The 27,795-nt window shown below is 41.5% G+C and overlaps 1 protein-coding gene across 1 annotated transcript; it reads left to right on the top strand.

The window, feature by feature from the left end:
• On the top strand, positions 1-26,602 carry FEM1C (fem-1 homolog C). The gene is made up of 3 exons (XM_059175828.1): positions 1-357; positions 1,189-1,919; positions 21,796-26,602. The coding sequence occupies exons 2-3, from the start codon at positions 1,376-1,378 to the stop codon at positions 23,103-23,105; spliced, it is 1,854 nt and encodes a 617-aa protein (XP_059031811.1). The 5' UTR covers positions 1-357; positions 1,189-1,375; the 3' UTR covers positions 23,106-26,602.
• The last annotated feature ends 1,193 nt before the right edge of the window (positions 26,603-27,795 follow it).

Here is a 27,795-nt window from a genome sequence, read left to right on the forward strand (position 1 = left end):
CTCGCGGCGGCCGCCGCCCTCCCCCGGCCCAATGGCGCGGCTGCCGCGTCAGTGATGTGAAACCTCGCTCAGGCTTGCCCGGCCCCCGGCCCGCAGCCCATTACACCATCCGCCGCGGCATCCGCTGCAGCTGCTGTAGCCCGCGCGGACGGGGAGGGCGGGAGGCGGCTCGGCGTGGCGGGGCGGGGCGAACGGCGCGGCCGGATTCATTCCTCTGGGGCGCGGGGCATGGAGGAGCTGTGCGGCTGCAGGCGGAGCAGGCCGGCCCGGGCGGCGGCGGGGACAACGGTTTCCATTTAAGGGGGCGGCCCGAGCCCCAGCGGCCGGCGGCGGCGGAGAGGACCAGCCCCCGGGCAGGTAGTGGCTGCGGCCTGAGGCTTCCCGCGGGGAGGCCCGGGCGGGAAGGGGAAGGAGGGCGCCCTCGGGCCGCGGAAGGCGGGCGGCGGGCTGGAGGCCCCGGGCTCGGCGGCCGGCCGGGCGGGGGTCGTGGTCGCTCGGGGAGGACGGGGAGGAGCTGCCCGGGTCTGGAGAAGGTGGCGGTGAAGGTTATGGGGGGAGGGGGCCCCGGGGGTCTGGGGAACCTGCGGTCCCTGGCGGGGGGTGCGGGGACGGATCGAAATGGGGCGGGCGAAGTTCTCTAGAAGGCGGCCGGATTTCCTGAGAGCCTCGAGTAGTTTGTAAGGAAAGCGAACCTTTAGGGCGAGGGCTCTGGCGCCGGCTGGCCGCGGTTTGTGTGTCCGACCTTTTTGTTCCTTCGCGAAACCCAGTCTGGCCACCGCGAGGCCTCGAGCCTGGCGCCCTTGGCTCGCTCTCCTCTGCAGATGTGAGAGAGAGAAACACTGCTGGACCCGCGGCTCTTGCCTCTTTCGGTTGTACTCTCCCTGGGCGTGTGCAAAGCAAAAACTAGAACAAAGCTTGGCTGCTTAGGAGGCGAGAAAACCGGTTGCCTGGAGTGTTCAATTTACCGCATATAGAAGAGAAACTGCCTGCCCCCAGAACATTGGGGTCGGTGTGCACCTTTTTGTGTTCTTTCCCAGCGTGTTTGGGTGGCTTGAGTCGTCCCTAAAGTACGACCACCCCCCCAACCCCTGCCACCTGGGAGTAAGAATTAAGAAAACCCAGTGTTTTTGCCTTCACCTCTGGAAAATTCGAACCTGCTACTTTTCCTCTTCCTTTTCCTTTTTCTAGTTTGGTGCTCTGGTGGTCAGATGTCGGAAGGCAGTAAGGCGACAGACTCTCCGTGGTTTTATATCCGTTTGGGGTGCAGCGGTTGACGTTGAACTTTGGTTCCTGTCACTCTTGCCTGTGTCGATAGAGTTAAGCGGGAGCTTTGCTTTGAGGGATAAAGAAAGCGCAGCCTTTCCACTGGACATAAATGGATCTAAAGACAGCAGTGTTTAACGCAGCTCGGGATGGCAAACTGCGGCTTCTCACCAAGTTGTTGGCCAGCAAATCCAAAGAGGAGGTTTCCTCCTTGATCTCGGAAAAAACAAACGGAGCCACGCCACTCCTGATGGCCGCCAGGTATGGGCACCTTGACATGGTGGAGTTCCTCCTCGAACAGTGCAGTGCCTCCATAGAAGTGGGGGGCTCTGTCAATTTTGATGGCGAAACCATCGAGGGGGCTCCCCCGCTGTGGGCCGCTTCTGCAGCGGGACATCTGAAGGTGGTGCAGTCCCTGTTAAACCATGGAGCATCTGTCAACAACACAACTTTAACCAATTCCACTCCTCTTCGAGCTGCCTGTTTCGATGGCCATCTGGAAATCGTGAAGTACCTTGTGGAACACAAAGCCGACTTGGAGGTGTCCAACCGACACGGGCATACGTGCTTGATGATTTCGTGCTACAAAGGACACAAAGAGATTGCTCAGTATTTGCTTGAAAAGGGGGCAGATGTTAATAGAAAAAGTGTGAAAGGTGAGTCCAACTTCTTCGTTTTGGCTTTCTAAGTGTTTGCCATTATTTTCAGGAAGTCTGGTCCCTAACTATAAACAGCGGCTGCTGAGTCAGCCAGCATTGACAGACCTGTTTTGATGAGGTGTCCCTTCCAGCAAACCTTGTTGGTCGTTTCTCCCGTGTTTGAGAATTCTTTGCGCAAGTGTGGTACAAGGACCTTGGTCACGATGTTAAGGAGCATTTTTTGTCTCTGATTTGGAGGCCCTTCCAATTCCAGGGCTCCCCAGAGTTACAGGACATGTTAGTGGCAGTTGATCAGAGCCCTTAGGCTTGCACTGAATCCACCTGAGAATATACTTCAGTGTAATGTATTTTCTTAGCTTTGATTTTTTTTTTTCCCCCCCTAAGAACACTGGTGGAGTAGAAACTACTATATTTAGTGAGTCATTGTCTTATGTGTCTTAGCTAGGCATTTCGTTTGTTACTCTGCCGGGGAAGGCCAGGCCACACTGACCTGAAAGGATTAATACCAGTGGAAAAGGAGAAAATCCGTTCCCTTATTCTCTATTTATTGTGTGGCCAATAGAAAATTCTTTCACATTAGAACATGTATTAAATATAGCAGGAGAGAAAAGAGATTTTAAAAACTGCTACAATGCTGAGAGCCAGACAAGCGCTAGGTTAGACAGAAGTGGATTTGTTGGCTAGCAACAGTGTAAACACCTCTGTCCAAAAGAAGAGCTCAGGTTTACAGTTGTGTGTAATTTTCAGGGATTGTAATAAGCCTAAAGCAGCAAAATGATAGTTGAGAGACTTTTTTTGAAACTTTTAAAAACAGGTGTTTTGATCGCCTGTTTTGATACTTGGAAAATTTTTTTTTTCCTTCAGCGTATTTATTTATACAACAGCAAAGTAATCCACTGCCCCATTAAAAAAAATCCATTAAAACTTAAAAAGTAGCCTACCTATATGGTAAAAAAACAAAACAAAACAAAACAAAAAACCTCAAACAATATAAATTGATTGACGGTGTTCCCAATGACAAATCTTACCATCTGACTTCTAGACTTCCAACCCACTGGCAGCCACTATTTATAAGCCCTGTTTATGGGGTTTTGTGTGTCCTGGAGATGGTCTGTGCAGAGACTTGTCTTTTTCTTCCCCCTTTCCCTTCTGTTAGTTGATACATACAGTTTCGGTTGCGGTTTTTTTTGTTTTTTTTTTTTTTTTAAACCTTAGATTATCTTGGATGGCATTGAACTCCAGCACACAGAGCTGCCTCATTCAGTTTAGCGGCTGCACAGTATTTCATTGTATGAATCCACATAATTTATCTAGGCCCTTTTGATGGAAAGTTAGGGCATATCCAGTGTAAGCCGTGATTCTGTAAATATTCTTGAACACAAGTGTGTCTTCGCACACTTGGGTGAGAAGAGCAGTAGGGTAGATACCAATAAATGGGATTGCTGACTCAAAGACTCCGGTTGTTGTTGTGATGGTGTCTGATTGCCTTTCAGTGAGGCTCAAGTACATCATTATGGGATAGGACATAGTTATTGGAAGAATTTACTCAAATTAGTAGAATCTTTTTTTTTTCTTTTAAAGTTTTGATATGAAATGATGTGGGCTCATTGTGATTTTCTGTAATTTTTTTTTTTTTTTTTCTGGAGAAAACATAAAAAATCTTACCAAATGCCACTTAGAGAAAAACTGATACATATGTGTAGTTTTATTTTATATGCTCTTCTATAGTCTTTTTTTTAGCTTAATCAGTAATGTCTTTAATGGCATTAATTTTAGCTCCCAATTTCAATAGCCACATACTCTCCCAATGGAGTTCTCTGTTGCTTCTGGCTTTTCAGTAGGAGACAACGAGTTTCCGTAGACATTCTTTCATTTGTTCCTGATCATCTCTTTGAGTGACATTTTTGTTTGTTTTAAACATTCATTCCTTTAAAGAATGCTAGTCTTAAGAGAACGGTTACTATTTACATGACCATGTTAACTATGAGGAATGCTTTGAAATCGTTACTAGTAGAGAAAGCATTAAAAGGTATGGCCGTTTGTTGAGGCTTGTTGGATTTTTTGTTTCTTTGTTTTGGGCTTTTCGTTCATTAGCCTAATAACATACAGATTGTCGAACTTACATATTTAGGTGAAGTTGTTTTAAAAACTCTTAGGTCATTGGAGAGATGAGTAGTGGTACTGTTTCCCTGAACAGTAGTACTACTTCCCTTTCCTCCTCCTCTTTCCCCCTAATGAACTGAATGGTATCTAACTTGACTGATTACCTTTGCTTTTTTGGACGAATGTTCCTTTCATCACCATCCTCATACAGCCTTGTATGTGAGGTTGTGGTCAAACGATCTAATTCTAGAGTCTTTCCACCTCCTCCCCTCCCCCAGCCCCATCAGTGTCTAGTACTTGTGCCTTTCGAAAAAATTACACATAACATGAGAAAACAGTTTTCAAAAATTATTTTCAGATAGTCTCAATTTTATGGACATACAGATATATGATACATACATATGTGTGTGTATGTATATACATACATATGTATATAATTTTGTGTGCAGTGCTTTTACCTGTTATGGTCTCTTTTAATTTCAACAGTGACTTAGTTAAATTGGAGGCAGATTAGGATGTATATGCACCCATCCCCATTCTGATCCCGAAGCTTCCATTCTTTGGTAATCACTCTCTCACTGACTCCAGATTTTTTTTTTTATGGGTTAATGTGTAATAAAAAAGCAGGGACCAGTTAAAACTGAGGCAGGAACACTGGTGAAGGATCAATCTGATAGGGCAGCAGGAAAGGAATCTCCCCTCGCCCCCCCCCCCCCCATTTTGCTCTATCCAAGAAGTAGAAAAGAGTGATGAAATGAGGGATGAAATGGAACCGTTTCTTAGGAAATGGTATATGTCAGCTGTTGGAAATGGTTGTGAAGAAGGAAAACCCCAGTAGATTTTGCTTGGTCTGCTTAAATACTAATTGCACGTGACTTCTACATTCCATTACTTTTTAACAGGCAGTTGGCATTTGAATATACTATTTAACCTTTTTTTCCCCCATGACTTTTTAACAGGCTGTTGGCATTTCGAACAGGTTTTAACCAAAGGTGGAATTCATTCCCTAATTAAGGGAGCACTTCCTGAGTCCCTCAGCGTACCAGGCTCTTAGATTGAGGATAGACAGAGCTGAGTAAGACCACGTAACCAGTCCTTGTTTCCTCGCTCTCCAGCTCACAGCTTTGTCACAGAGACAGGCTCCTCCGCAGGTCCTTGCGCCACAGTATGCAGAGCGTGGCCTCAGTGCTTCCTTGTGTTTGATTTTTGGAATTACCTTATCCCCAACCATCTCGGTACTTGAGGGGACCCTGCTCTCACTCTTTTCCCCTGGCGTTCACAAAGAGGAGAAAACCTTGGAGATGTTTACCAGTACTTCTCCAGTTGAGCACAGTGGTTGATTTGTGAAACAGGAGAGTGGGGTTGCTGTTTAAAACCGTAGACCCCAGGGTCGCCTGGGTGGCGCAGTGGGTTAAAGTTTTTGGCTTCGGCTCAGGTCATGATCCCAGGATCCGGGGATCAAGCCCCACATCGGGCTCTCTGCTCAGCGGGGGAGCCTGCTTCCGTCTCTCTCTCTCTGCCTGACTCTCTGCCTACTTGTGATCTGTCTGTCAAATCTTAAAAAAACAACAACAACAAAAAAACGTAGACCCCAAATGAGAAGTGATTCAGCAAGCTCATCTCAGAGCTTCCACATTGATTTCACCACATCATGGTTACCGTCATCTTCCGCTCGGTTTATTGTTTCGTTTTGTTTTAATGTTGTTGGTGGATTCAGAATAGAATCCGTGGTAAGAGACTTTGGCCCTTCAGTTCTGTTTTTGCACCCAGATTCTGTTGGGAATTGAGCAGCTGAAAGTGATTTGAGTACTAGAGACCAGCAGAAGAGCTGCTCTGGCTTGGGTTGGGAAGACTGACCCTTAGAGAACAGGCTACCCTCCAGCATGGGTTCATCTGTTTAAATATCCAGAGGTTATTAGGGTATTGGTAATAAGACAATCACTGTGCATTTTCTGTAGGCAGGGCACTGTGGTGAGCATTGTGGAGGCTGTGAGAAGGTACAGGACGTCGCGTTTGTTAACTGCTGAAGGAAGAATGTGAACCTGTGCGGGATGGATTTTAGGGTTGTGATCTTTATGGGGATGTTGAACTGGGCCTTGAAAGGATTGTCAGGGTTCAGACCTGTAGAGTGCACTGGATACAGTTTTAAAGGCTTAGGAAATGGTCTAAGGAAAGGCACATTGAGAAATATGCATGGAGGGCCAGGAAGTGGAAAAGTCAGCATATTTGGACCCCAGGGCACTCAGGGCTAGATTATGAAGGACATTGACTTCTAGGTAAAGAAGTTTGATTCTTTTTTTTTTTTTTTTTAAAGATTTTATTTATTTATTTGACAGAGAGAAATCACAAGTAGATGGAGAGGCAGGCAGAGAGAGAGAGAGAGAGGGAAGCAGGCTCCCTGCTGAGCAGAGAGCCCGATGCGGGACTCGATCCCAAGACCCTGAGATCACGACCTGAGCCGAAGGCACTGGCTTAACCCACTGAGCCACCCAGGCGCCCAAAGAAGTTTGATTCTTTAGGCGGGGGGTAAGCTAGTGAAGTTTTCAGCTGAGAAATAATTGGGATCTTTATTTTCTTTCCTCCTTCCTCTCTTTCTTCTTTCTTTCCTTTTTTGTAGGGAAACCCACCTAACTGCATTCTAATTCTTTTACATTGTGAGCTCTTTAAGACTAGAGACCTGGTGTTTGTATCCATGTGTTAGAGTGTCCGGCCATAGTGGGATTTTGGTATATGAGTTTGTTGAATGAAGTAGGTTGGATTTAAGAGAGGAAGGATTATAAGCTCCTTGAAGGCAAGGACTGTTTTGCTCTTCTTTCACTCCAGAAATAAAATCCATACCTGCAGATGTGAAGTTTAAGAAGTTAAGGCCGTAATCGTGAAAAATGAGCATTACTGGTCTTCAGAAATGGAGAATTCATGTAGGCCCATAAGTGGAGCTGGCTTTAAAAGGGTTTGAGAGAGAGCTAGGTCAGGCAGTTTATTTGCCTTTTTATTACAGAAATTTTCTAATTTCTGCATAACTGGAGAGAAGAATATGACTGGAACCACTATGAACTTATCACCTTGCTTTAGTAGTTACCCGCATTTGCCAAAGTTTTTTAAAACTTTGTTTCTAAAAATTTTAAACATATTTAAAAAATACATTTCTCTCTCCTTTCCTTTTGTTTTCTGCAGTCGTTTAAAGCAAACCACAGGCATGTTATATTAGTTGTCTCCCATATTACAGGCATTTTAGGGTATGGATGTATTTCAGTCAAGAAAATGTGAAAAGAAATCCTATTATTACTACTATTTTTTTAATGCACTATAAGTGCAGAGGAATCTCAAGTAAGAAAAATCTCCCCTCTAAATTAAGAACGGTTGTCCCCAATTAGGGATAAAGAAAATGACCTTTGTCCCATTGGTAGGCTTCACTCTACTTGAGGACTCTCTGCGTGTTGGAGGCAGAAGTTGTCCATTCTTTCTTGACTTTCCAGTGTTCTCGGCTGCTGGTCAGCCTCCACACAGTTACTTTCAGAGAACAATTAGGGAGAGGGCCTTAAAACTTCCTTCTCTTCTGTGGCCTGTGTGTGTTTTGTTTTGATAATAATGTTTAAATGACTTACTGGCATCAGGTTGTCCCTCCAAGATGTGCACGTTCGTCTTTTCTGTCTCCCCTGCCATACTTCTCCGTGTCCCCAGGGTAGAAGAGAAGGTGTGTAGACTGGGTGCAGTGGGGAATTACCCTCCATGTCCCACTCGGCCTGGAGATTGGATTTGGAGCTGTGAATCCTCACAAGTGAGCTGGAGTTGGAGAAAGTAAGTAGTTCCTGAGCCCTCCTGCCCTTTCAGCTGCTCGAAGTGTGTTTCACTTACCGTTGGGGACAAGTCGTTCCCTCACCGAGTACATCTTTATCAGATTTTCGTAGATTACAGTTGTTTCTTAAAACAAGTTTTCAGTAAAAGGCAGTTCAGGAAGTCCTTGGCATTCTGGAGGCTAAGTGCTATTGAGTCATTAGGAATGTACGTGGTGGAAGCTGGAGGTGAGGAAAGGCCCAGGTAAAGAAGTCACATGAGGGCAAATCTGCCAGAAACGTGTGTCTTGCCTTTGTCCCCCACGCTTGGGGAAGAATGGCCAGAAAGGGAGTTTTAATGAAGCCTGAATTACAATGTTGATGCTTTGACATTTTGTAATTTTCACCCAATTACACTAAATATTGGTTGCTGTAGTCCGGATCCCTTAGTTCAGTTCCTCTTGGCCTTAAAATTCCACTAGATGTCAAGACCCATCTTCCAGGCGCTTTCTGATTTCTTCAAGTCATAAGAATTCAGCTTACCTCTGGATGCAGATGTTTTTAGCCTTTAACTTTGTTATGAGTGTCAAGGGCCTCAGCTGTTAAATTGCCATATGCTCCCAGCTCACTGCCTTACACAGAGAATGAATGAAGGGAAGGCACGTGGTTACCGTGGCACAGTTCGTATTCGGTTCTGTTCTGATTCCGTTTTCTTTGAACTCCTGTCCTTGAGTGTCTCTGGTGTTAAAATACACCCTAAGTGGAGGAGCCTTCTAGTGCTCCTTAGATATCCGAAGTGTTTCTCTCTCCCCTTTCCCACTTCTTCCCTTAACATGCACCATTTAGTTATTCCAGGAGTAAAATGCTTGGGATCAGGATTTTTCTGTAGTTGAATCGCAGGCCCTCCCCATCTTTAGAAGTGGCCTCTTAGAAGTCCCAGCTAGAGTTGAAGAAGAATGGATGGCAAGCACAGTAGGCTAAAAAGGAGAGATGAGAATTCTTTTTATGCATTTCCAGCAAGTCAGTTACAGTAAGAGACCCTTTAGTGGTTGCTTCTAAAGGTCAAAACTTGCACTTTTACCAGAGACACAGGTATGTTGATTTTTTTTTTTTAATTTATTGGACAGACAGAGAGATCACAAGTAGGCAGAGAGGTAGGCAGAGAGAGGAGGAAATAGGCTCCCCTTTGAGCAGAGAGCCCGATGTGGGGCTCGATCCCAGCACCCTGGGATCACGACCCGAGCCGAAGGCAGAGGCTCAACCTACTGAGCCACCCAGGCGCCCCCAGGTACGTTGATTTTAAAACAGCTTTGAGACACAATTCACATACCCTTCACCCGTTAAAGTGTTCAAATCAGTGTGTATTCACAGGGTTGTGTGGCCATTACCTCAGCCACCTTTTTATCACCCCTTCCCCACAAAACTTATATCCAGTAATACATACTCTCATTTCCCCCACCTCCCCCACCGCGACTGAAGTAACCTCTGGCAACCACTAATCTTTCTGTCCCTCTGCATTTGCCTGTGGTGGACATTTCGTGTAAATGGAAGCACAGTATGTGGTTCGTGGTGTGCTTCTTTCCCTTAGTATGATGTTCTCGGAGCTCACCCATTTTGTAGCATGTGTCAGTACTTGATTTCTTTTTATTGCTTTAGTCTTTTTATTGTATAAGCTCTTGTGTAGATAGACCACATTTATCAGTTAACAGGCATTTGGATTGGTTCTACTTTTTGGCTCATGGGAATAAGGCTGATACAGATATTCATGTGCAAGTTCTTGGGTGGTTGTAAGTTTTCATTTCTCTTGGGTGTACATGGAGGAGTGGAATTGCTGGGTGACATGCAACTCTCTGTGTAACCTTCTAAGGAACAGCTCGGCGGTGCCATTTCACATTCCTGTCAACAGTGTGACAAGTGTCCCAGTTTTTCCACACCCTCACAAACATGGGTTATTACTCTTCTCTGGGAATAGCCGTCTTAGTGGGTGTGAAGTGGTATCATTGTGGTTTTGGTTTGTGTTTCTTCAGGGTTCTGATGTTCAGCATCTCTTCATGTGTTTATTGGCCATTTGTTTATCTTCTCTGGAGAAATGTCTTCTTGTTGATTGCATGCTTTAAAATTGGGTTATTGGGGCACGTAGGTGGCTCAGTGGGTTAAGCCTCTGCCTTCAGCTCAGATCATGATCTCAGGGTCCTGGGATTGAGCCCTGCATCAGGCTCTCTGCTCAGCGGGGAGCCTGCCTTCCCCCTCTCTCTGCCTGCCTCTCTGCCTACTTGTGATCTCTGTCTGTCAAATAAATAAAAATAAAATCTTTAAAATTGGGTTATTGTTTTATTACTGAGTTGTAGGAGTTATTTATATATTCTGACTACAAGTCCTTTATCAGATACATGATTGGTAGGTATTTTCCCCAATCCGTAGATTGTTTTTTCACTTTATTTTTTTTTTTAGTAAATTTAATTTTTTTAAGAAAACGAGGGAAGTTAAGAGTAACAGAGTATCAGATACACCAGTCAAAAGAAGAGGAATGAGTGAAATGGGTACTGGTCACCAACTTAATTTTTTTGGTAAAACCTGACATAATTATGAAATGTTTCTCCCATTTCTTTTCCTTCCTTCCTTTTTATCGAAGTATAGTTGACATACAATATTGTATTAGTTTCAGGTATACAACATAGTAATTTGAGTTAAACATATGCAGTGTTCACCATAGTGAGCGTAGTTACCATCTGTCACCATACCATGTTATTACAGAGTTATTGGCTATATTCCCTCTGCTGTACTGCTGTACTTTTCATCCTCATGACTTCTCTTATAGCTGGAAGTTTTTACTTATTAATCCCCCTCGCCTATTTCACCCATCCTCCCTCACACCCTCCCTCTGGAAACCACCAATTCTTTGTATTTACGAGTTTCTGTTTTGATTTGTTTGTTTGGTTTTGTTTTTTTACAGGCGAAACCTCTATATTTGTTTTTTGCTTGACTGACTTATTTCACTTACCAGATACCTTATGGCCCATCCATTTGTCTCAAATGGCAAGATTTCATTCTTTTTATGTTTGAATATTAATCCATTGTATATATATACACCACATTTTCTTTATCTCTTTATCTGTCAGCAGACTATTAGGTTGTTTCCCTGTGTTGTCTGTTGTAAATAATGCTGCCATAAACATAGGGGTGCATGTATCTTTTTGAGGTAGTGTTTTTGTTTTCTTTGGGTAAATAAATACTCAGAAGTGGAATTACTGGGTTGTGTGGTATTTCTATTTTTAACTTTCTGAGGAACCTCCATACTGTTTTCCCCAGTGGTTGTACCAGTTTACATTGGTTTTTTTCCCCTGCTTTTTTGAAGGTATTGGTTACAACAACTTGGATTTTATTTTACAAGCCGATTTTTTTGAAATATGCAACTGTAGCTCACTTAGATTTGACTTAAACAAGAAAATTGTTAAGAAAACACTGCAGGGTTTATTGCTACCCTTTACTACCTAGATAGGAACGGAACGTTTCTGTGGGTCAAACTGTGGAATCTAGTTGTACAGCACACCCTTTTCATGCTCTGGCATCTGATGTTCTCATTTAGCATAAAAAGGAATGGTGAAGTTTCATTTTCTGTGTGGTGTAAAACAGGCTGTGACCTAACCTTTCTTTAACCTTATTTTCGTATTACATGATATAGCTGTTAGATATTCCTCATCTATTTCCTAGTGCTCCGGGTAACAAAGACCAGCAGCACAGGCGTCCCTTGGACCCAACGTAGATTGGTTGAGTCAGAATCCACATTTTACTGTGATCCTCAGGTGATTGTGTACATTAAAGTTTGAGAAGCACAACTGTATTTAACTAAAACACATACACACAAAACTTGAACTGTGTGAGGACTTTACGAGGTAGCTGAATCTGTTGAATTGATATTTCTAGAAAAAGCAGTTTAAATTATAATAGACATTTTGTATTTGTAAAACATTTTACAGCCCTTGTGAGAACATTTTTGTATCATTAAAAATAGAAATTGGGAGAGGCTTAGAAACTGACTTAATTCTGATCCTGGAGTATCTAAGTAATCTTACCCAAATTGAGATATTTATAAATTATGTGTTGAAATTCTCATAGGATTTAAGTAGTTAGTCGATTGGTAACAATGTTATGCAAACAATCATTTACTTACTATTTAGTCAAACCCAAACATTTGGTTTGGAGCAATGGAACTCTTAGGGCTCCAACTAGTTATTACTCAAAATCCTGGTGTGTTTTTGGATTACTTATTTTAGGAAAATCTTGATTCCCTTGTTAGGCACCTGCATGAATCCCTGTCTGTTATGTGGCTGCTGTCAAAAGATTACAAGTCTCTTTAGAATTAACAGCAACTGAGATTGGCGCTTTCAGAGAAATACTACCATGTTTTTTGTTGGTTTGTTGTTTTACTAAGTATTTTAATTCCAGTATAAACATACAGTATAATATTAGTGATTCAGAACTTTCGTCCATCACCTGGTGCTCATCACAAATGCATGCCTCAATCCCTGTCACCTGTTTCCCCATCCCCCACCCACCTCCCTCTGGTAACCATGAGCACTTGTGTCATTTCCTTCCTTTAGTATCCATCCCAGAAGCATTTCTGTGAATATGGCTACTTTTTATTCTTCCAGATTTTCTTAGCACTATTTCAAGGTTAAGTTACGTAGTTGAAATTAGTATATTTAGATCTTATGATTTTAACTTTCTGTGTAAGTACTTTAACAGAATTAACACTTCATGAACCATTAGCTTGGTTTTTTAAGACATGTCCATTTAACAAGCATGTCTTTTGAGAAATCATGAGAATTTTCCATAATGAATTCAGTGTCAGAAATTTTATTTTTTCTCCAAATGAACATGTTCTGAGTCAGATGCTGAGAATTGTATAAGATAGTGTTTATTTTCTTTCTTTTTTTAAGGGATTAATTAAATTTCAGTGCTAAATAGCCTTAATTTCATCTAAGACGCCTGGTAGTATTTGTTTTTGAAGTTTATGAGTTCAGTTTTTTTTTTTTTAAAGATTTTATTTTATTTATTTGATAGAGAGAGATCACAAGTAGATGGAGAGGCAGGCAGAGAGAGAGAGGGAAGCAGGCTCCCTGCCGAGCAAAGAGCCCGATGTGGGACTCGATCCCAGATCCCTGAGATCATGACCTGAGCCGAAGGCAGTGGCTTAACCCACGGAGCCACCCAGGCGCCCCATGAGTTCAGTTTTTTAATTATCTTTCTCACTCTGAGGATACAAAATTAAGACATTATGAGGTAGAGCTACTGAATCTTCCTTCATATTGTGGAAACATAGAGGCACATAACTGAGGAAAAATGCTTGAGTTGAATATTCAGTAGTATTTGACATATGGTAATATGCACCAAAATTCTAAATCACTGATGTTACCTAGCAAAAATAAATATGATTTTATTGGTCTTTGGCACGTAACTTAGCACAGACTGGTCACAAGAACATAGTAACTTGATTTTTAAATTCATCTTTTTACATTTTTTCACGAGAACTCGCATTTCCTCCTGAAAGCATAGCCCTCTTGAGTGAAATAGTTAATAGAGCAAATATAGCAGACTAATAACTCCAGAAACTGGAACGTAAATAGACTTGTCATAAAAAAAAAAAGTTTGTAAACAAACATGGAAAAATGTCCTATATACCTAGGTACAGAAGTAATATAAATTAAAATTCAAAATTAACTGTAGTGCCAGAAAGAATACTGTAAAAGTGGATTTTTTAAAAGATTGCCTGATTCCTTTGGAATGATTTGGAGATGTATCTTGTGCTGTCATACACTTGTGATTTTATTCTAAATTAGGCATTAATTTTTTTGTCATTTAGTTATTGAAGTATAATTTTATTTTTAAAGATTTTATTTATTTATTTGACAGAGATCACAAGTAGGCAGAGAGAGAGGGAGAAGCAGGCTCTCTGCTGAGCAGAGAGAGCCGATACCTCGATCCCAGGATCCTGGGATCATGACCTGAGCCGAAGGCAGAGACTTTAACCTGCGGAGCCACCCAGGCGCCCCTGAAGTATAATTTATACACAATAGAATCCATCCTTTTTAGTATATAGTTGTGTAAGTTTTGATAAACATATACTGTAGTTTATCCACCAGTGCAACAAAGATGGAGCAGAAAGTTCCTTCATGCCTCTTTGCAGTCAGCCCCTTTTCCTGAATCCACCCCCTGGCAATCACCTGTTATCTGTCATTAAGGTTTTTAAGCATTCATTTTAGTAGTGAAAATTCTGAAGCAGCGCAGATGTCCATTGGCCAGGGGAGTGTTCATGTGAACTTGGCCATGCCTCCTTACTTGAACTTCTACCATAAAGCCATTAAGAATGATGACCTAGTATCTGTGAAGTTCATGGAGACTATGTACTTGTCACTTAACAGGAGAAAATGACCAAGATGTGGGAAAAAAGCAGGTGACAGTCATCTGTGGACTGATTGTAACTTTATCAAAACATCTCTATAGAGAGACTTGGACCTGAGACAAAAGTTATAGTTGCTTTAAAATTAAACTTTTCATTTCATTTTCATAAACTTTTTTTCGCTTGTTTCTGAAGGTTCTCTTTTCTAAACTTTATTTATTTTTATTGACATAATGTATTATTAGCCCCAGGGGTACAGGTCTGTGAATCATCAGGCTTACACAGTTCACAGCACTCACCATAGCACGTACCCTCCTCAGTGTCCATAACCCAACCACCCTCTCCCTCCTCCCCCTCCCTCCAGCAACCCTCAATTTTTTCCTGCGATTAAGAGTCTCTTAACGGTTTGTCTCCCTCCCTGATCCATCTTGTTGCGTTTTTCCCTCCTTACTCTCATGACCCCTTACCTTGCCTCTCAAATTCCTCATATCAGAGATCATATGATAATTGTGTTTCTCTGATTGACTTATTTTGCTAAGCATAATACCCTCTAGTTTCATCCATGTCATTGCAAATGGCAAGATTTCATGGGGTTTTTGATGGCTGCATAGTATTCCACTGTGTGTGTGTGCACATGCATATATATATGCCACATCTTTATCCATTCATCTGTTGATGGGCATCTAGTTTGGCTATTGTGGATCTTGCTGCTATAAACATTTAGGTGCATGTGCCCTTTCAGATCACTATACTTGTATTCAGAAACTTTTTTCAGGCTTTGAGGGTGTGAAAGTGTGATGGTCATATGCTTATTAGAGTAGTTATGATCTCTCTCCTAAGACTTTACTTTTTAAACTTATTTTATTCTCAGAAGCTAAGTTTGAATCACTTTTTGTGATAATGAAGTATTAAAAATTTAAGACTCTTGCCTTAGCCTTAGTAGTATGGTAACTGCTAGTTGGGTATGAAGGACAAACTATATAGGATCTGTGGACTTTCGGACTAGAAGACCAATTTAGGCAAGAAAACTGATGTGTGTGGTAGTAACATTGTACTGTTATAAGGTATTATATAATATCATCATAGTTCATGTATTAGGAATAACTACCAGAATGAGTGACACATTTATTCACTAGGCATCCTCAAAATGCAAGTTTGTGTGCTATAAACAATGAAGTGTCTTGAGGCCGTGGAAGTTGCTTTTGAAACTTGAAGGACAAGAAGTTAAAATGGTGAAGAAGAAAGTTACAGAAAAACAAGAAGAGTGCAGAAAAACGAAGAGCAGAGGCGTGGAGGTGGAAGTGAGCAGGCCTGTCTCCAGTGCTGGGAGGGACACTTAGGATGGAGTAACAGGAAGTGTAAGTAGGGTCTCAGCTGTGTGATTGGCAGGTATTAACGATGTCTCCGAGAAGGTGTTGGCCCAGTAGGGCCCAGGGGCCAAAGCCTGCCCACCTCCTGTTCTTGTTCTGCCTGACTGCTAAGATGTTTTGTATTTTAATGGCTGGGGAAAAAAAATTAATGAAGATGAATACTTTATGACACATGAATATGCCCTGGAGGCCCTATTTCAGTGTCCATAAGTCAAATTTTGTTCGAACAAGGCCATCTCCATTAATTGGATGTATTGCCAATGGATACTCCTGGCCACGGACGGGCTGAGTGGTTACAGCAGGGACATTACAGCCTCCTAAAATACCATCGAGCCCTTCATAGAAAAAGTTGGCCAGCTCCTGGAGAGATTCACAGTGCAGCATTCACTTTGGACACGATGAGACATGAGGCTGGGCAGGTAGGGTAGGCAAATAAGATCTCAGTCTTCTCAAATCCATTTCCGATAGTGTACTTGTGTGTGTTCCCAGTAACTGAGATTAAGCTTTACTCATATAACATTTTCTGAAGCTCTGGCTTTCTTCCTCATCGCCCTCCTGCCTTACAGGGATAATGCTTTGAGAAGCAGTGTTGTAGAATTTTGAAAGCCATCTTGAAGGTTTTCAGTTGTATCTTTAGAGGAAGCATGGAAGCAGTTGAGTTGGAAAGGCACGTGATGGGGGAGTTCCATTATGAGGTTTGCCTTCTATTAGGTAGAACTTACTCATCAGATTCTAGTATGACTAGCATTTAAAATATGACCCCAGGAATGCACAGTACACTACATTGACGATTGGGAGACAGGGGTTTCTGTTTTACTGCCAACTTCCCTGCTTTCTATTTGTATAAGTATTTTCTCTGCTTTGCCTAGTTACGAATATAAGATAACGAGGGGGCAACTGCTGATACGTAAGACTCAGGAAAAGAGAAAAAATGCTGTGCTAACATATGGATACTTTTTTCCTCTCCATTATGTTTGCTTTTATGATTTGCTTCAACTTTCTCTGGGTTTAATTTAATGTTTTTCTCCTTTAGTATCTTGAGATGGAAACTGAGCCATCTTTTTAAAGGGCTTTTTTTTTTTTTTTTTTTTTTTTTTTTTAAGATTTTATTTATTTATTTGTCAGAGAGAGAGAGAGAGCAAGAGTGAGCACAGGCAGAGTGGCAGGCAGAGTCAGAGGGAGAAGCAGGCTCCCTGCGGAGCAAGGAACCCGATGTGGGACTCGATCCCAGGACGCTGGGATCATGACCTGAGCCGAAGGCAGCTGCTTAACCAACTGAGCCACCCAGGCGTCCCTAAAGGGCTTTTTAAAGCCTTTCTTCTCTAGGGTGCACGTTGAAGCACAGGTTGAGCCACGTCACACAGGATTTGTTACTTAAGGTTTTCATTTTCATCTGGTTACAAACATTTTCTCTTTTTCCATTGGGTTTCTTCTTTGACCCATAGGTTATTTAGCAGTATGTATTTAATTTTCAAATCTGTGGAGATTTTTCTAGTGTTTTGTTGTTGCTGCTGTTGGGGTATGTGTGTTTTCTACCTTGCATTGTGGACCTAGAAGAGAATCAGTACTATCAGTCTTTTGCCGTTTCTGTGCGTTTCACTTTGTGGCCAGAATGTGGTCCCTGTGTCTGTTCTTTCATATATCCTAGAAAGAAAATGGCATTCCACAGGTGTTGAGTCCAGTGTTCCTTTATATACCTCAGTTAAATCAAGTTTGTTCATGGTTTCACATCTTCTCTACCGGTATTGGTTTTGTTCTTTGCTACTGAGAAATGTGTGCTCAAGTGTCTGGTGATGGTGGGTTTGCCTCATTCTCCTCATTGTTCTGTTGATTCTTGCTCTGCATAATTCAAACCTGTGTTTTAGGTAAAAACGAATTTGGAAATACTGTATCTTTATATTGTTTTGTATTTTATTTATATCCTTGTAAAATGTTTCCCTATATCTCTAACCATGCCTTTTGCCTTAACGTCTCCTTGTATCAGACAGCTTTCTTATTTATGGTTCACTTCTGCATAGGATCTAATAAGGTATAATTTTTTTCTATTTTGTTCACTTCAGCCTTTTTCTATCCTTGTGTTGAAGGTTTTATCTCCTCTAAGCAGTTGTGCATATTTCTATTTTCAGTCTTAGAATTTGTGTCTTTTTAGGAAGCATTTAGTTTGCTTGCATTTGATGTAATTACTGATCTGTTTGGGTTTTAATCTCTGACTTTCTGATTTTTATTTGTCCTACCTGGTTTGTGTTCTTTGTCTCTGATTTTTTTTTTTTTTGTCTGCCTTTGAATTTTTTTTTCTTATTTCATTTTTTTCTCTGTATTAGAGGGTATGTAGTGATGAGATGCATATCCTCTGTTATTTGAGTGGTTACTGTACTACTTTGAATTACCAAAGGAATAACATAAATTTCTGAGTTTCCTTCTTTAATTCCAATTGCCCTCCTTACCTTGATGCTCTTGCTGTCAAGCATTTGACTTCTCTGTGTATTTCAAGCCCTATGAGACGCTTGTTAATTTTTGAAGTCATTTCTTCTCCAAGATTTACCCCTCTTGTCGATGCGTAGGCCGGTATCTCTGTGCTTCCATGTGCATCCTCATCCTTTTGCCAGTACTAGGTAGGCTGGTAATAAATACCTTGGGTTTTCTTTTTCGTTCTTACCTGAAACAGTACTTCATTCACATTGATTCTTGCTCTGGGTATAAAATTCTCAGTTGGCAGTTATTTTCCTTTAGTGTTTTCAAGTCTGTTGGCCTCTGGCTTCCTGTTCCTGGTGAGAACTTTGCCACTGGCCAAATTGTTTCTCTTGTGTAGGTCATTTCCACCTGTTCTCTGGTTGTAAAGTTTTTCCCTTTGCCTGCCTGAGCGCTGAGCTGTTCTGCTGGAGTGTGCCTTGAGGGGATTTTCATTGTATTTCTCTTTCTTGGTGTGTGTAAAACTTATTAAATTTATATGTTAATACTTTACCAGCTTCAGAAAATTCTCAGACTTTATCTCTTGTGTATTGCTCTGAGCCCATTTTCTTCCTCTAGAATTCTGGTTTACAAGTATTAGCCCTCTGACATCGTTCCCTCTGTCTCTCACTGTCTCTACTTTGCCAGCCTGTCATCTCAATGCTTCTCTCTGTATATTTTCATCTGACGGATTTTTCCAGCCACTCATTTTCTGTTCAGCTGTGCGTAATCTGCTTTTAAAGCCACCCACTGAGGTTTTCAGTTCTAGAACATCCATTTTGTGCCTTTTTGTAGTTTCCAGTGTTCTGCCTAATTCTCAGAATTGTTTTTTAATCTCTTACTTAGCTCAGCATAATTACTGTTTTAAAGTCTGTGTCTGATGACTGTATGATCAGGATCTTCTGTTGGGCTTTTCCATCATTTCTTAACTTCCTTTGATTTTGTGTTGGGGTTCCTTGATTGGGTATCAAACATTAGATAGAATATGAAAAATAATTTGAACCCTAGTAAATACGTACTGTCTAGATAATATTTTCTGCAAGTAGCATTTGTATTTGCTTTTGGCTTTTGTCTATTTTCAACTAGCAATCCTGAATTATTTATTTATTTTTTTAAAGATTATTTATTTATTTATTTAGCAGAGAGAGATACAGTGAGAGAGAGAACACAAGCAGGGGGGGGGGTGGAGAGAGGGAGAAGCAGGCCTCCCAACGAGCAGGGAGCCCAATGTGGGGCTCAATCCGAGGACCCCAGGATCACGACCCAAGCCAAAGGCAGACGCTTAATGACTGAACAATCCAGGTGCCCCCTGAATTTCTTTAGTTCAGTATTGACATGATCTTAAATTGGGTTTTGGTTCCTCCAATAGCTGGTTTGTAATTTGTCTTTAAGGACTAGGGTGCAGTTCTTCAGAGCTCTAACTCAAAGTATATGGGGGGTTTCAAAGTTCCCATTTTAGTGGGTTCTGGACTCTAGTTTTCTCCTCTGGCCCTGCCTACCTGTCAAAAGCTCCACTCAGTGTTTTAGCTGCTGGTTCCAGAATCAGAAGAGGCCATTGGAGGAAGCTTCCCTTAGTTCTGGACTTCTCTGATTTTCTTTCTTCTTCTGTATGTTGTCTTCCTTTTAGCTCTTTACATGCTGACAAACAGATTTTTCAAAATAAAATTTTCAGCTTTTTAAGTTATTTCCGGGGAGGGTGATCATACCGCTTCTGCCATTACTAGATATGAAACTATTCTGTAGGTTTTTTTTTATCTTAAGAGAAACTGTTTCTTTTTTTTTTTTCAGTGTTTGGTGTATTCTAATACAGTAGTTTAAAAAAACTGGCTTCTCTTGCATTCTTACTCTTGATTTTATGTGATTGTACAGAGCAGAATGCCATCTAAACCTCCTGTTTCTCTTATATTGTCTCTTAGAGGAAAAGGGATTCTTAATTTAAAAGAGCCTTAAAAACACATTTCATAATAGCCGTGTTTACTTGAAATTACTTTGAACAAATGAACATTAGTGTTAGTAGGGAGAGGCTCTGGGCTCTTGCAGTGCTTGCTTACAGATGCATGGCTAAAACGTTCCGTCCAACACCATTCCATTATAGAACTATGAAATCCTGAGTCAGAGTAAATGTATGCAGGTAGTGCTATAGTTGTGTAGGTGCTGTGGAAGTCTCCACAGGATGACCCAGGGGAGAGTCAGGTCCCAAGGTGCAGTAACTGGCTCTTGGAAATTTCAGTCACAAATTTGTTATGGGAAGTGGTCAGGTTTCAGCTACTTTCTAGTCCCCTGAGGCCTTCTCTGTCTCTGGAGGTGAGTCAGCTGGTCATGGGAATCGTGGTATGATAGGGACCTGGAGCTGGATCCTAAGGGGAAAGGCACTGTGTGGCTTAGAGGAATCTGCAGGCTTTTTCTGTCCCGGGGGAGACCCATTAGGAGTCTCCGAGCTCAGGGTGGGCACCCTTCCTGGAGATACCCCTGGGAGGAAAGCAGGTATTAAGCACAAACTGTATTGTTTGTACAAACAGTGATTCCCCTTATCCTGGAGGGCAAGTTTTTGGAACAGACCAGCTCTCTGATGTCCACCGAGGGCTGGCTCCGGGCAGGCAGCTCTTTCTAAAGACACCAGTGCCAGCCTGCGAGAACTCTGCTGCACTCAGCCTCTGGTGACTCACTGCAGAAATTTTCTGTAAACACCGTAGGGTGATACCAAAGGTCTATGTGATAGTTTTTGTTACAATAAGTAGTAAGATGTTTGGCATGAAACTTTGGCAGCTAAAATAGTTGTGTGCTCAGAATGTCTTGGTATGTTGCATACGGGCGTTTCCTGATGTGCCAGTGTCTGTTGTCCATTTGAATCCACGTGTGGGAAGAGCTGGACGGCATTGGAACATTTAGTATGGCTTCAGAGAATGTTTAAAAAATTAAATTACAGTGGGAAATTATCCATTACAAAGGACACTTCAGATGGCTCCTTTTAAATTTCCAGTTGAACCACCCACATATTTTTTCACATTTTACTGGACTTGTTTTTCTCCTGGGAGCTTTCTGAGGAAAAGTACTCTGTCACCGAGAATTTTGACTAAGGCAGCTGAAGTTCACTTGGCAATCAGAAATATGGAAAAAACAATTTCTGACTCCTGTTAGAATGAAACTAGAGATTACTTATAAACGTGGACCCTTACCCAGAAAGTTATGTGACAGTCTGCAAAGCTGACTAGCTGGTTAGTTGCATTTCATCACTTTTTAGTCATAGAATATGCACTTGCAAACGCTACTGAAAAAACCCAAGAGGACATGGATTCAAGTTGAATTTCATTAGTGACTTTGATCATCTTTTCATGCCTAATTTGGTCATTTATTCAACAAACTTTATAAGTATTTATTTAAACCTTGCAATGTGTCACGCTAGTCCTGGGGGCTGTGGATCATTTTTTTTTTCCTCATTTGTTTTCAAATTTAAGTCCCATTAGGGGCCCCTGGGTGGCTCAGAAGCCTCTGCCTTAGGCTCAGATGATGATCTCAGGGTCCTGGGATTGAGCCCCGCATCAGGCTCCCTGCTCAGCGAGTAGCCTGCTTCCTCCTTTCTCTCTGCCTGCTGCTCTACTTACTTGTGATCTTTCTCTCTCTATCAAATAAATAAATAAAATCTTTAAAAAAAAAAAAAAATTCCCGTTAAGGTCAGCCTGGAGCTGCCTGCTTTTCATGAGGTTCCTAAGCTACATACATGTATTCCATTGTCTCCTGCTCCCTCAAAATCTGTTATCTCTTTCTTTCCTCTCCTTAAGGTAATACTGCATTGCATGATTGCGCAGAGTCTGGGAGTTTGGACATCATGAAGATGCTGCTTATGTATTGTGCCAAGATGGAAAAGGATGGTTATGGAATGACTCCCCTTCTTTCAGCCAGTGTCACCGGTCACACAAATATTGTGGATTTTCTGACTCACCATGCACAGACCAGCAAGACAGAACGGATCAATGCTCTAGAGCTCCTGGGAGCTACATTTGTGGACAAAAAGAGAGATCTGCTTGGGGCCTTGAAATACTGGAAAAAGGCCATGAACATGAGGTACAGCGATAGGACTAATATCATCAGCAAACCGGTACCGCAGACTCTGATAATGGCTTACGATTATGCCAAGGAAGTGAATAGTGCGGAAGAGCTAGAAGGTCTTATTGCCGACCCCGACGAGATGAGAATGCAGGCACTATTGATCAGAGAACGTATTCTTGGTCCCTCTCATCCCGATACCTCTTATTACATTAGATACAGAGGCGCTGTCTATGCGGACTCTGGAAATTTCAAACGATGCATCAACCTCTGGAAGTATGCTTTGGATATGCAGCAGAACAACTTGGACCCTCTAAGCCCCATGACCGCCAGCAGCTTGCTGTCGTTTGCGGAACTGTTCTCCTTTATGCTCCAGGATAGGGCTAAAGGCCTGCTGGGCACCACTGTTACGTTTGATGATCTTATGGGCATCCTGTGCAAAAGTGTCCTTGAAATAGAGCGAGCTATCAAGCAAACTCAGTGTCCAGCTGACCCATTGCAGTTAAACAAGGCTCTGTCCATTATTTTGCACTTGATTTGCTTGCTAGAGAAAGTTCCTTGTACTGTAGAACAGGACCACTTCAAAAAGCAGACTATCTACAGGTTTCTGAAGCTGCATCCGAGGGGGAAGAATAACTTCAGCCCCCTTCATCTGGCTGTGGACAAGAACACGACCTGCGTAGGGCGCTACCCTGTGTGTAAATTCCCGTCTCTGCAGGTCACGGCCATACTGATCGAGTGTGGCGCCGACGTAAATGTCAGAGACTCTGACGACAACAGCCCCCTGCACATTGCCGCTCTGAACAACCATCCCGACATCATGAATCTCCTTATTAAATCAGGTGCACACTTCGATGCCACAAACTTGCACAAGCAGACTGCTAGTGACTTGCTGGATGAGAAAGAGATCGCGAAAAATTTGATCCAGCCCATCAATCACACCACCCTGCAGTGTCTTGCTGCTCGCGTCATAGTGAATCATAGAATATATTACAAAGGGCATATCCCAGAAAAGCTAGAGACCTTTGTTTCACTTCACAGATGATAATCTGCCTGGCTCGTCGCACTGTCGAAAGCACGGATCGCTGACAGTTGCCTCGTAAGTGAGCACTGTTGTGAGAACACCAGCATTCACTTGGCTTGACACCTCGTGCTCTCATTGGCTAAAGCATTAGAAGCATCAGCTTTCCAGGATTGGTTTCCCAGTATTTAATATAAATACACCATATAATATATTGTTTGTGAATTATTGAGAAATGGAATGTCCTACTCGAATTTCTTAAATTGTCTGCCAAAGGCTTACCTGTTCTGGTTCTGTTTGCTGTTGGGTGTTCGGGACAAAATTCACTGTTCTTCAGTGGTGTCTTTATACTTTACTGGTTTGTGAATTTTATACAATTGAAGGTCTTTTTTTTTTTTTTTCCTTTCCTGCTTCTTCCTTCTCTTGTCCAGGCTTCTTCACTCTTTCCACTTGATTTTTTTTCCTCCCCATTTCTACTTACCATCCTTCCCCCCCCCTTACGGACCCATGCTAGGTTGCACACCCTTTATGGACCTGTTACCATTTGCAATTACCATAAGTGCTTTATCTTCTCTATGCACCGGCTTAAACTTGACTGTTGTATGTTAGCACATTTTTCTATGCAGCAGTTGGTCAACTTCAACTCAAAACCTGTTACATTTGTTACAAAGTTCCTTGTTTTGAAAGTAGTACTCTTTGTAGCATGACAGTTTTTAGAGCTATAGGTCAGCTACCTGAGCTTAGGCTTTTCTGTTTGTTTCTGTGGGGTTTTTTTTTTTGTTTGTTTGTTTTTTTCCTTCTTCTTCTTCTGAGGTTTCTCTCTCTAATCCACTGAAAGTATTGTGTGCTAAATTTGGGAAACAAATCTCTCCTAACTCATTAACCCAGTTGGAATTTAGGTCTGTTGTCTTAATATAACCTGCTGTAAAAGGAAGACTCCTGACAAAGTGACCCACCTTTCATGCCGCCGGCGTTGTCCTGCTCGGGCTGATGATGTGATTAGGTGTAGAGAATTCACATCAATTTAACCTCAGAGTGTATCATGCAGCTTTAACGAGTCACATTGAACTCTTCCGCAGTCAGACCGCAGATCACTTTTAGTTACAAAAAAGAGCTACAGCATGTCAGTGGCACGGTGCTTGCCAAGCCCGATCTAGGCATCTAGGATAATTAAGGTATTTTCGTATGCAATTTACTGCCGTAGTATCCAAGGTCAGTACCAGTGTCCATCCGTCCTTCCAGCTTCGGTATACCTTTCCAAATAACTTGCATGGATTACTTTGGTCTTGGTTATTCGTCACCCTAGTTAAACACAAAAGGTTGCAGTGCTTCCTGTCCCCTTCCTGAAAGTTAGCTTGGCTCTGCTCTTCTTTCCGTACGGTTTTCTGTTTTGTCTTGTTTTTGGTTTGGTTCTGTCGGTTCCTTTCACACAGTTTCGCTAATGCCACAGAAAGGGCTCTTTCAAGAAGAGATTAAGAGAAAAGTACTAAAGAAGATTCAGGTAGTTATCCTTCAGCACTTTATTGTTATTCAGGATAAAATGTATGACGGCACATTTGCCCTGCAAATGTCTTAATGAAATTGTTCTGAATAAAAAGCTCCTTATTAGTTTGAGGAAAAAACAAACTCAAGTGTACCTGTGAGTTGAATGAGCTGGATCCACTTGGGTTTTTGCTCGCATTTTATCCTGAGGGTTGATGTCATGATCTTTACAGAGTCATCACTGCAAAGAATTGCCTTAGGTTTATTTCATCTTTATTCAGTAAAACAAAAAACAAGAAAAAAAAAAACTCATGATGAAAAGTAGTAAATAAAAATCATTAGACTTACTTTCTGATTAAGTAATTGAGGTTTAATTTTTTTTTTTTAAGGTATCCTGTTTTTACTAGGTTCTGAATTGCATTTCACTGTCGAAAAGGGTGAATGGGATGTAACTGATCATGGTTGCTCTCCAGCCTTTTGATGAAGAGCCTTGAAACCCGTGTTTACCGCGGGCAAATTTGGTGGAACGTTTGGGCTGCCACATATATTAACCATTTGTTATTTAGACACACATTCTAGAAATAGCAGACATCAACATTTTGAAATCATTTGCTTCTAACCCTCTGGTACATATGCATGGGCAACCTTTTTTTTTTTTTCTTTAAAGGGAAACTCTGTACGTGCAGTAAATCAACACTAGTGGATCCCAGTAATTTGGGGGTAAAAGATGAGCAATGGAATTTTCCAGTGATTTGGCATTTCCCCTTCCTTTCTCGGGCGGGGAGAAGAGGGCTCACGTGCTCGTTTGGTACTGCACACTTCACACTATCCAACGGGTGAACCGAAATCGTGCGGCTCTAGTGGAACTCAGGATTTCTTCACGTAGCATTTTTCCACCGCTAAAGATGGATCGCTTCAAAGTGTTCTTCAGTCTCGAGAACTGGAATGCCTTATTTCAGTTAGGATACGACTCTCCTCTGTTTGCCATCTCCCCAGATGCTGTTAGGAGCTCTTGACAAATCGAGTGGTTTGATAGCTCAGAGTTGTCTACAGTTTCATTCTGGAGGAGGTTGGTTAATAAAAGGTGACCTCAGACATTGTGAAGGCCTTTGTCAGAAAGTATTCTCAAAATTGTTTTTGACTGAATTGAAAAAGATATGTCCGTTTGTTACTTTTTTTTAACCACAAGTGAGTAATACTTAATGAGCTACTTGCACTGGTGTGAGTGGAACTAAACCACACTGTAGCGAGTGATGTTGGCTGGAGTTTCTAAGTTCTGATTCCCTTTCTGTAAAAATGCCTCGTGAGGCCTGCTGAATTTTAGATGCTCCACTCGTGATCATTCCTGGAAAAGAAATGGTCATTTTGCTCAGTTGAGATACCAGTCTACTTTATAAAGACAAGTGGATTCTAGATTTTTTTTTTTTAAAAAAAGAGTCATTTTCTTACCTGTAAACCTGACAGGGGCATAAAACCCAAATCAGCAAAAAATCAACCTGGTGCCCATTCTGACTTTGAAGTTACGTGCTTATTTGTAAAGTGACTACCTTACTGTATAATATTTTAGAGACCCCCATCTACTGTGACTTGGGAAAATTCTTTAAATTATATATGAAAAGGTCGCTCTTCAAAATCCTGTCACCCAGCTAAAACCTTAGGTTGACTTTTAGAGGAAAAACGATCCTTGTAGTTATCAGAATTGTGGGGGCCAGATGAGATAATAACCATCTTCTCGGACACTGCGACAGCAGCATTATTGCTTGGAACTTTAACCATTTTAGAGTTAGATCCTAAAGAAACTAATTGGTCCTCATCCTTTTTTCATTTTTCTTTTTTCTTTTTATTTTTTCCACCTTCATATATCACTAAACAACTAGTTTCTCCCTTTTGTCACTTCCCATTGTGTATTTTTCAGAAGTACTGTATTCAGATGCCAGCCAATAAATTGTCACATAATGGAAAATGATACGCCACAACATTCATTGTAAGGTCTAATAAAATTAAATTTGCACCAAATACAAGCGTATTTGTATTAACTTTTTTTTTAAAGTTTTTATTTATTTGAAAGCAGTGTGTGGGGGGAGGGGGAAGGGTGGGGGGGCCAAGGGCAGAGGGAGAGAACCTCAAGGAGACTGTGCTGAACGTGGAACCCTACGTGGGGCTTGATCGCATGACCCTGAGGTCATGATCTGAGCTGAAACCAAGAGTCGGGTTTTGGTTGGGCACCCCTTGTATGAATTCATCTTTGATTGATGACGTCTTAATGCTTTGATGGTGTGCTTCTGTTTTAAAAAATACCTACTTGGTAATTTACGGTCCATGAGAAGTGTTAGAGCATTTATTGTTCATACTTATATGTAAAAAAAGATGGTTTTTGTACAGTTTGTTCTGATTTCTTTTCCAGTGAAGACCACAGACACTAAGTTATAGAAAGGCTTCTGTTGTTCAGTGCATGGGAGAGCGGCTGCTTTTAACTCCTACTCTTGTATTTTAACTGGTTTGGTATTCAGTATCAGAAGTATGTCAGAAATACACATTTAAATACAAGTATGTAAATATTTATATTTATAAAGCATTTATAAAATAGTAAATACAATATACCATGAAGGTAAATTTCATCAATTCATTTCCACTTTTTGATGGTCAAATCTGGGTAGTCCTTGTCGTCTTGTATGTAAATTTCCTAATACAAAAAGTTTTAGTAGGTCCAAAAATGCTCCGACTAGAATATTATCTTATATTATATATACAATATATATTATATTATCCAACTAGAGGTTATCTAACCATAAACGGAAATATCCAGCTGTATCAGATTTCCCCGCTTGAATCCTTAAACTGCATTACCAGTTACAAGTACAGACTTGGTCATCTTCCCGACAGAATCCTTTTAAACCTTAGCCTTCCGTCCCCTTGGTTCTATGGACGTCCACCATCAGCGTTCAAGAGGAAATCTTCCAAATGTGTAAGGATAAGAAAATTACATTTTTGAGAATTTGATAAAGAAAAAGTCTTCCGTCCTAAGGATGTTTTTTCTTCAAGATACTTTCTGTTCATTTTTTCCATCTCTGTACTATCAGAATGTCCCTTTTTTTCTTTCTCCTTAATCTTTATCCATTTTGCCCATCCCCCTTACCCCCAGCAACCGCCAGTGTGTTTTTTGCATTTAAGAATCTGTGTGTTTTGTTTAGATATCATGTGGAAATGAAATCATATGGTATTTGTCTTCCTC

The sequence above is a fragment of the Mustela lutreola genome, chromosome 5, assembly GCF_030435805.1.
Source record: "Mustela lutreola isolate mMusLut2 chromosome 5, mMusLut2.pri, whole genome shotgun sequence".
NCBI lineage: Eukaryota > Metazoa > Chordata > Mammalia > Carnivora > Mustelidae > Mustela > Mustela lutreola.

Coding starts and splice junctions, on each gene's coding strand:
- FEM1C (XM_059175828.1), top strand. CDS start 1,376: ATGGATCTAAAGACAGCAGTGTTTAACGCAGCTCGGGATGGCAAACTG. Junction 1,920..21,795: donor TAATAGAAAAAGTGTGAAAG/GTGAGTCCAACT, acceptor CCTCTCCTTAAG/GTAATACTGCATTGCATGAT.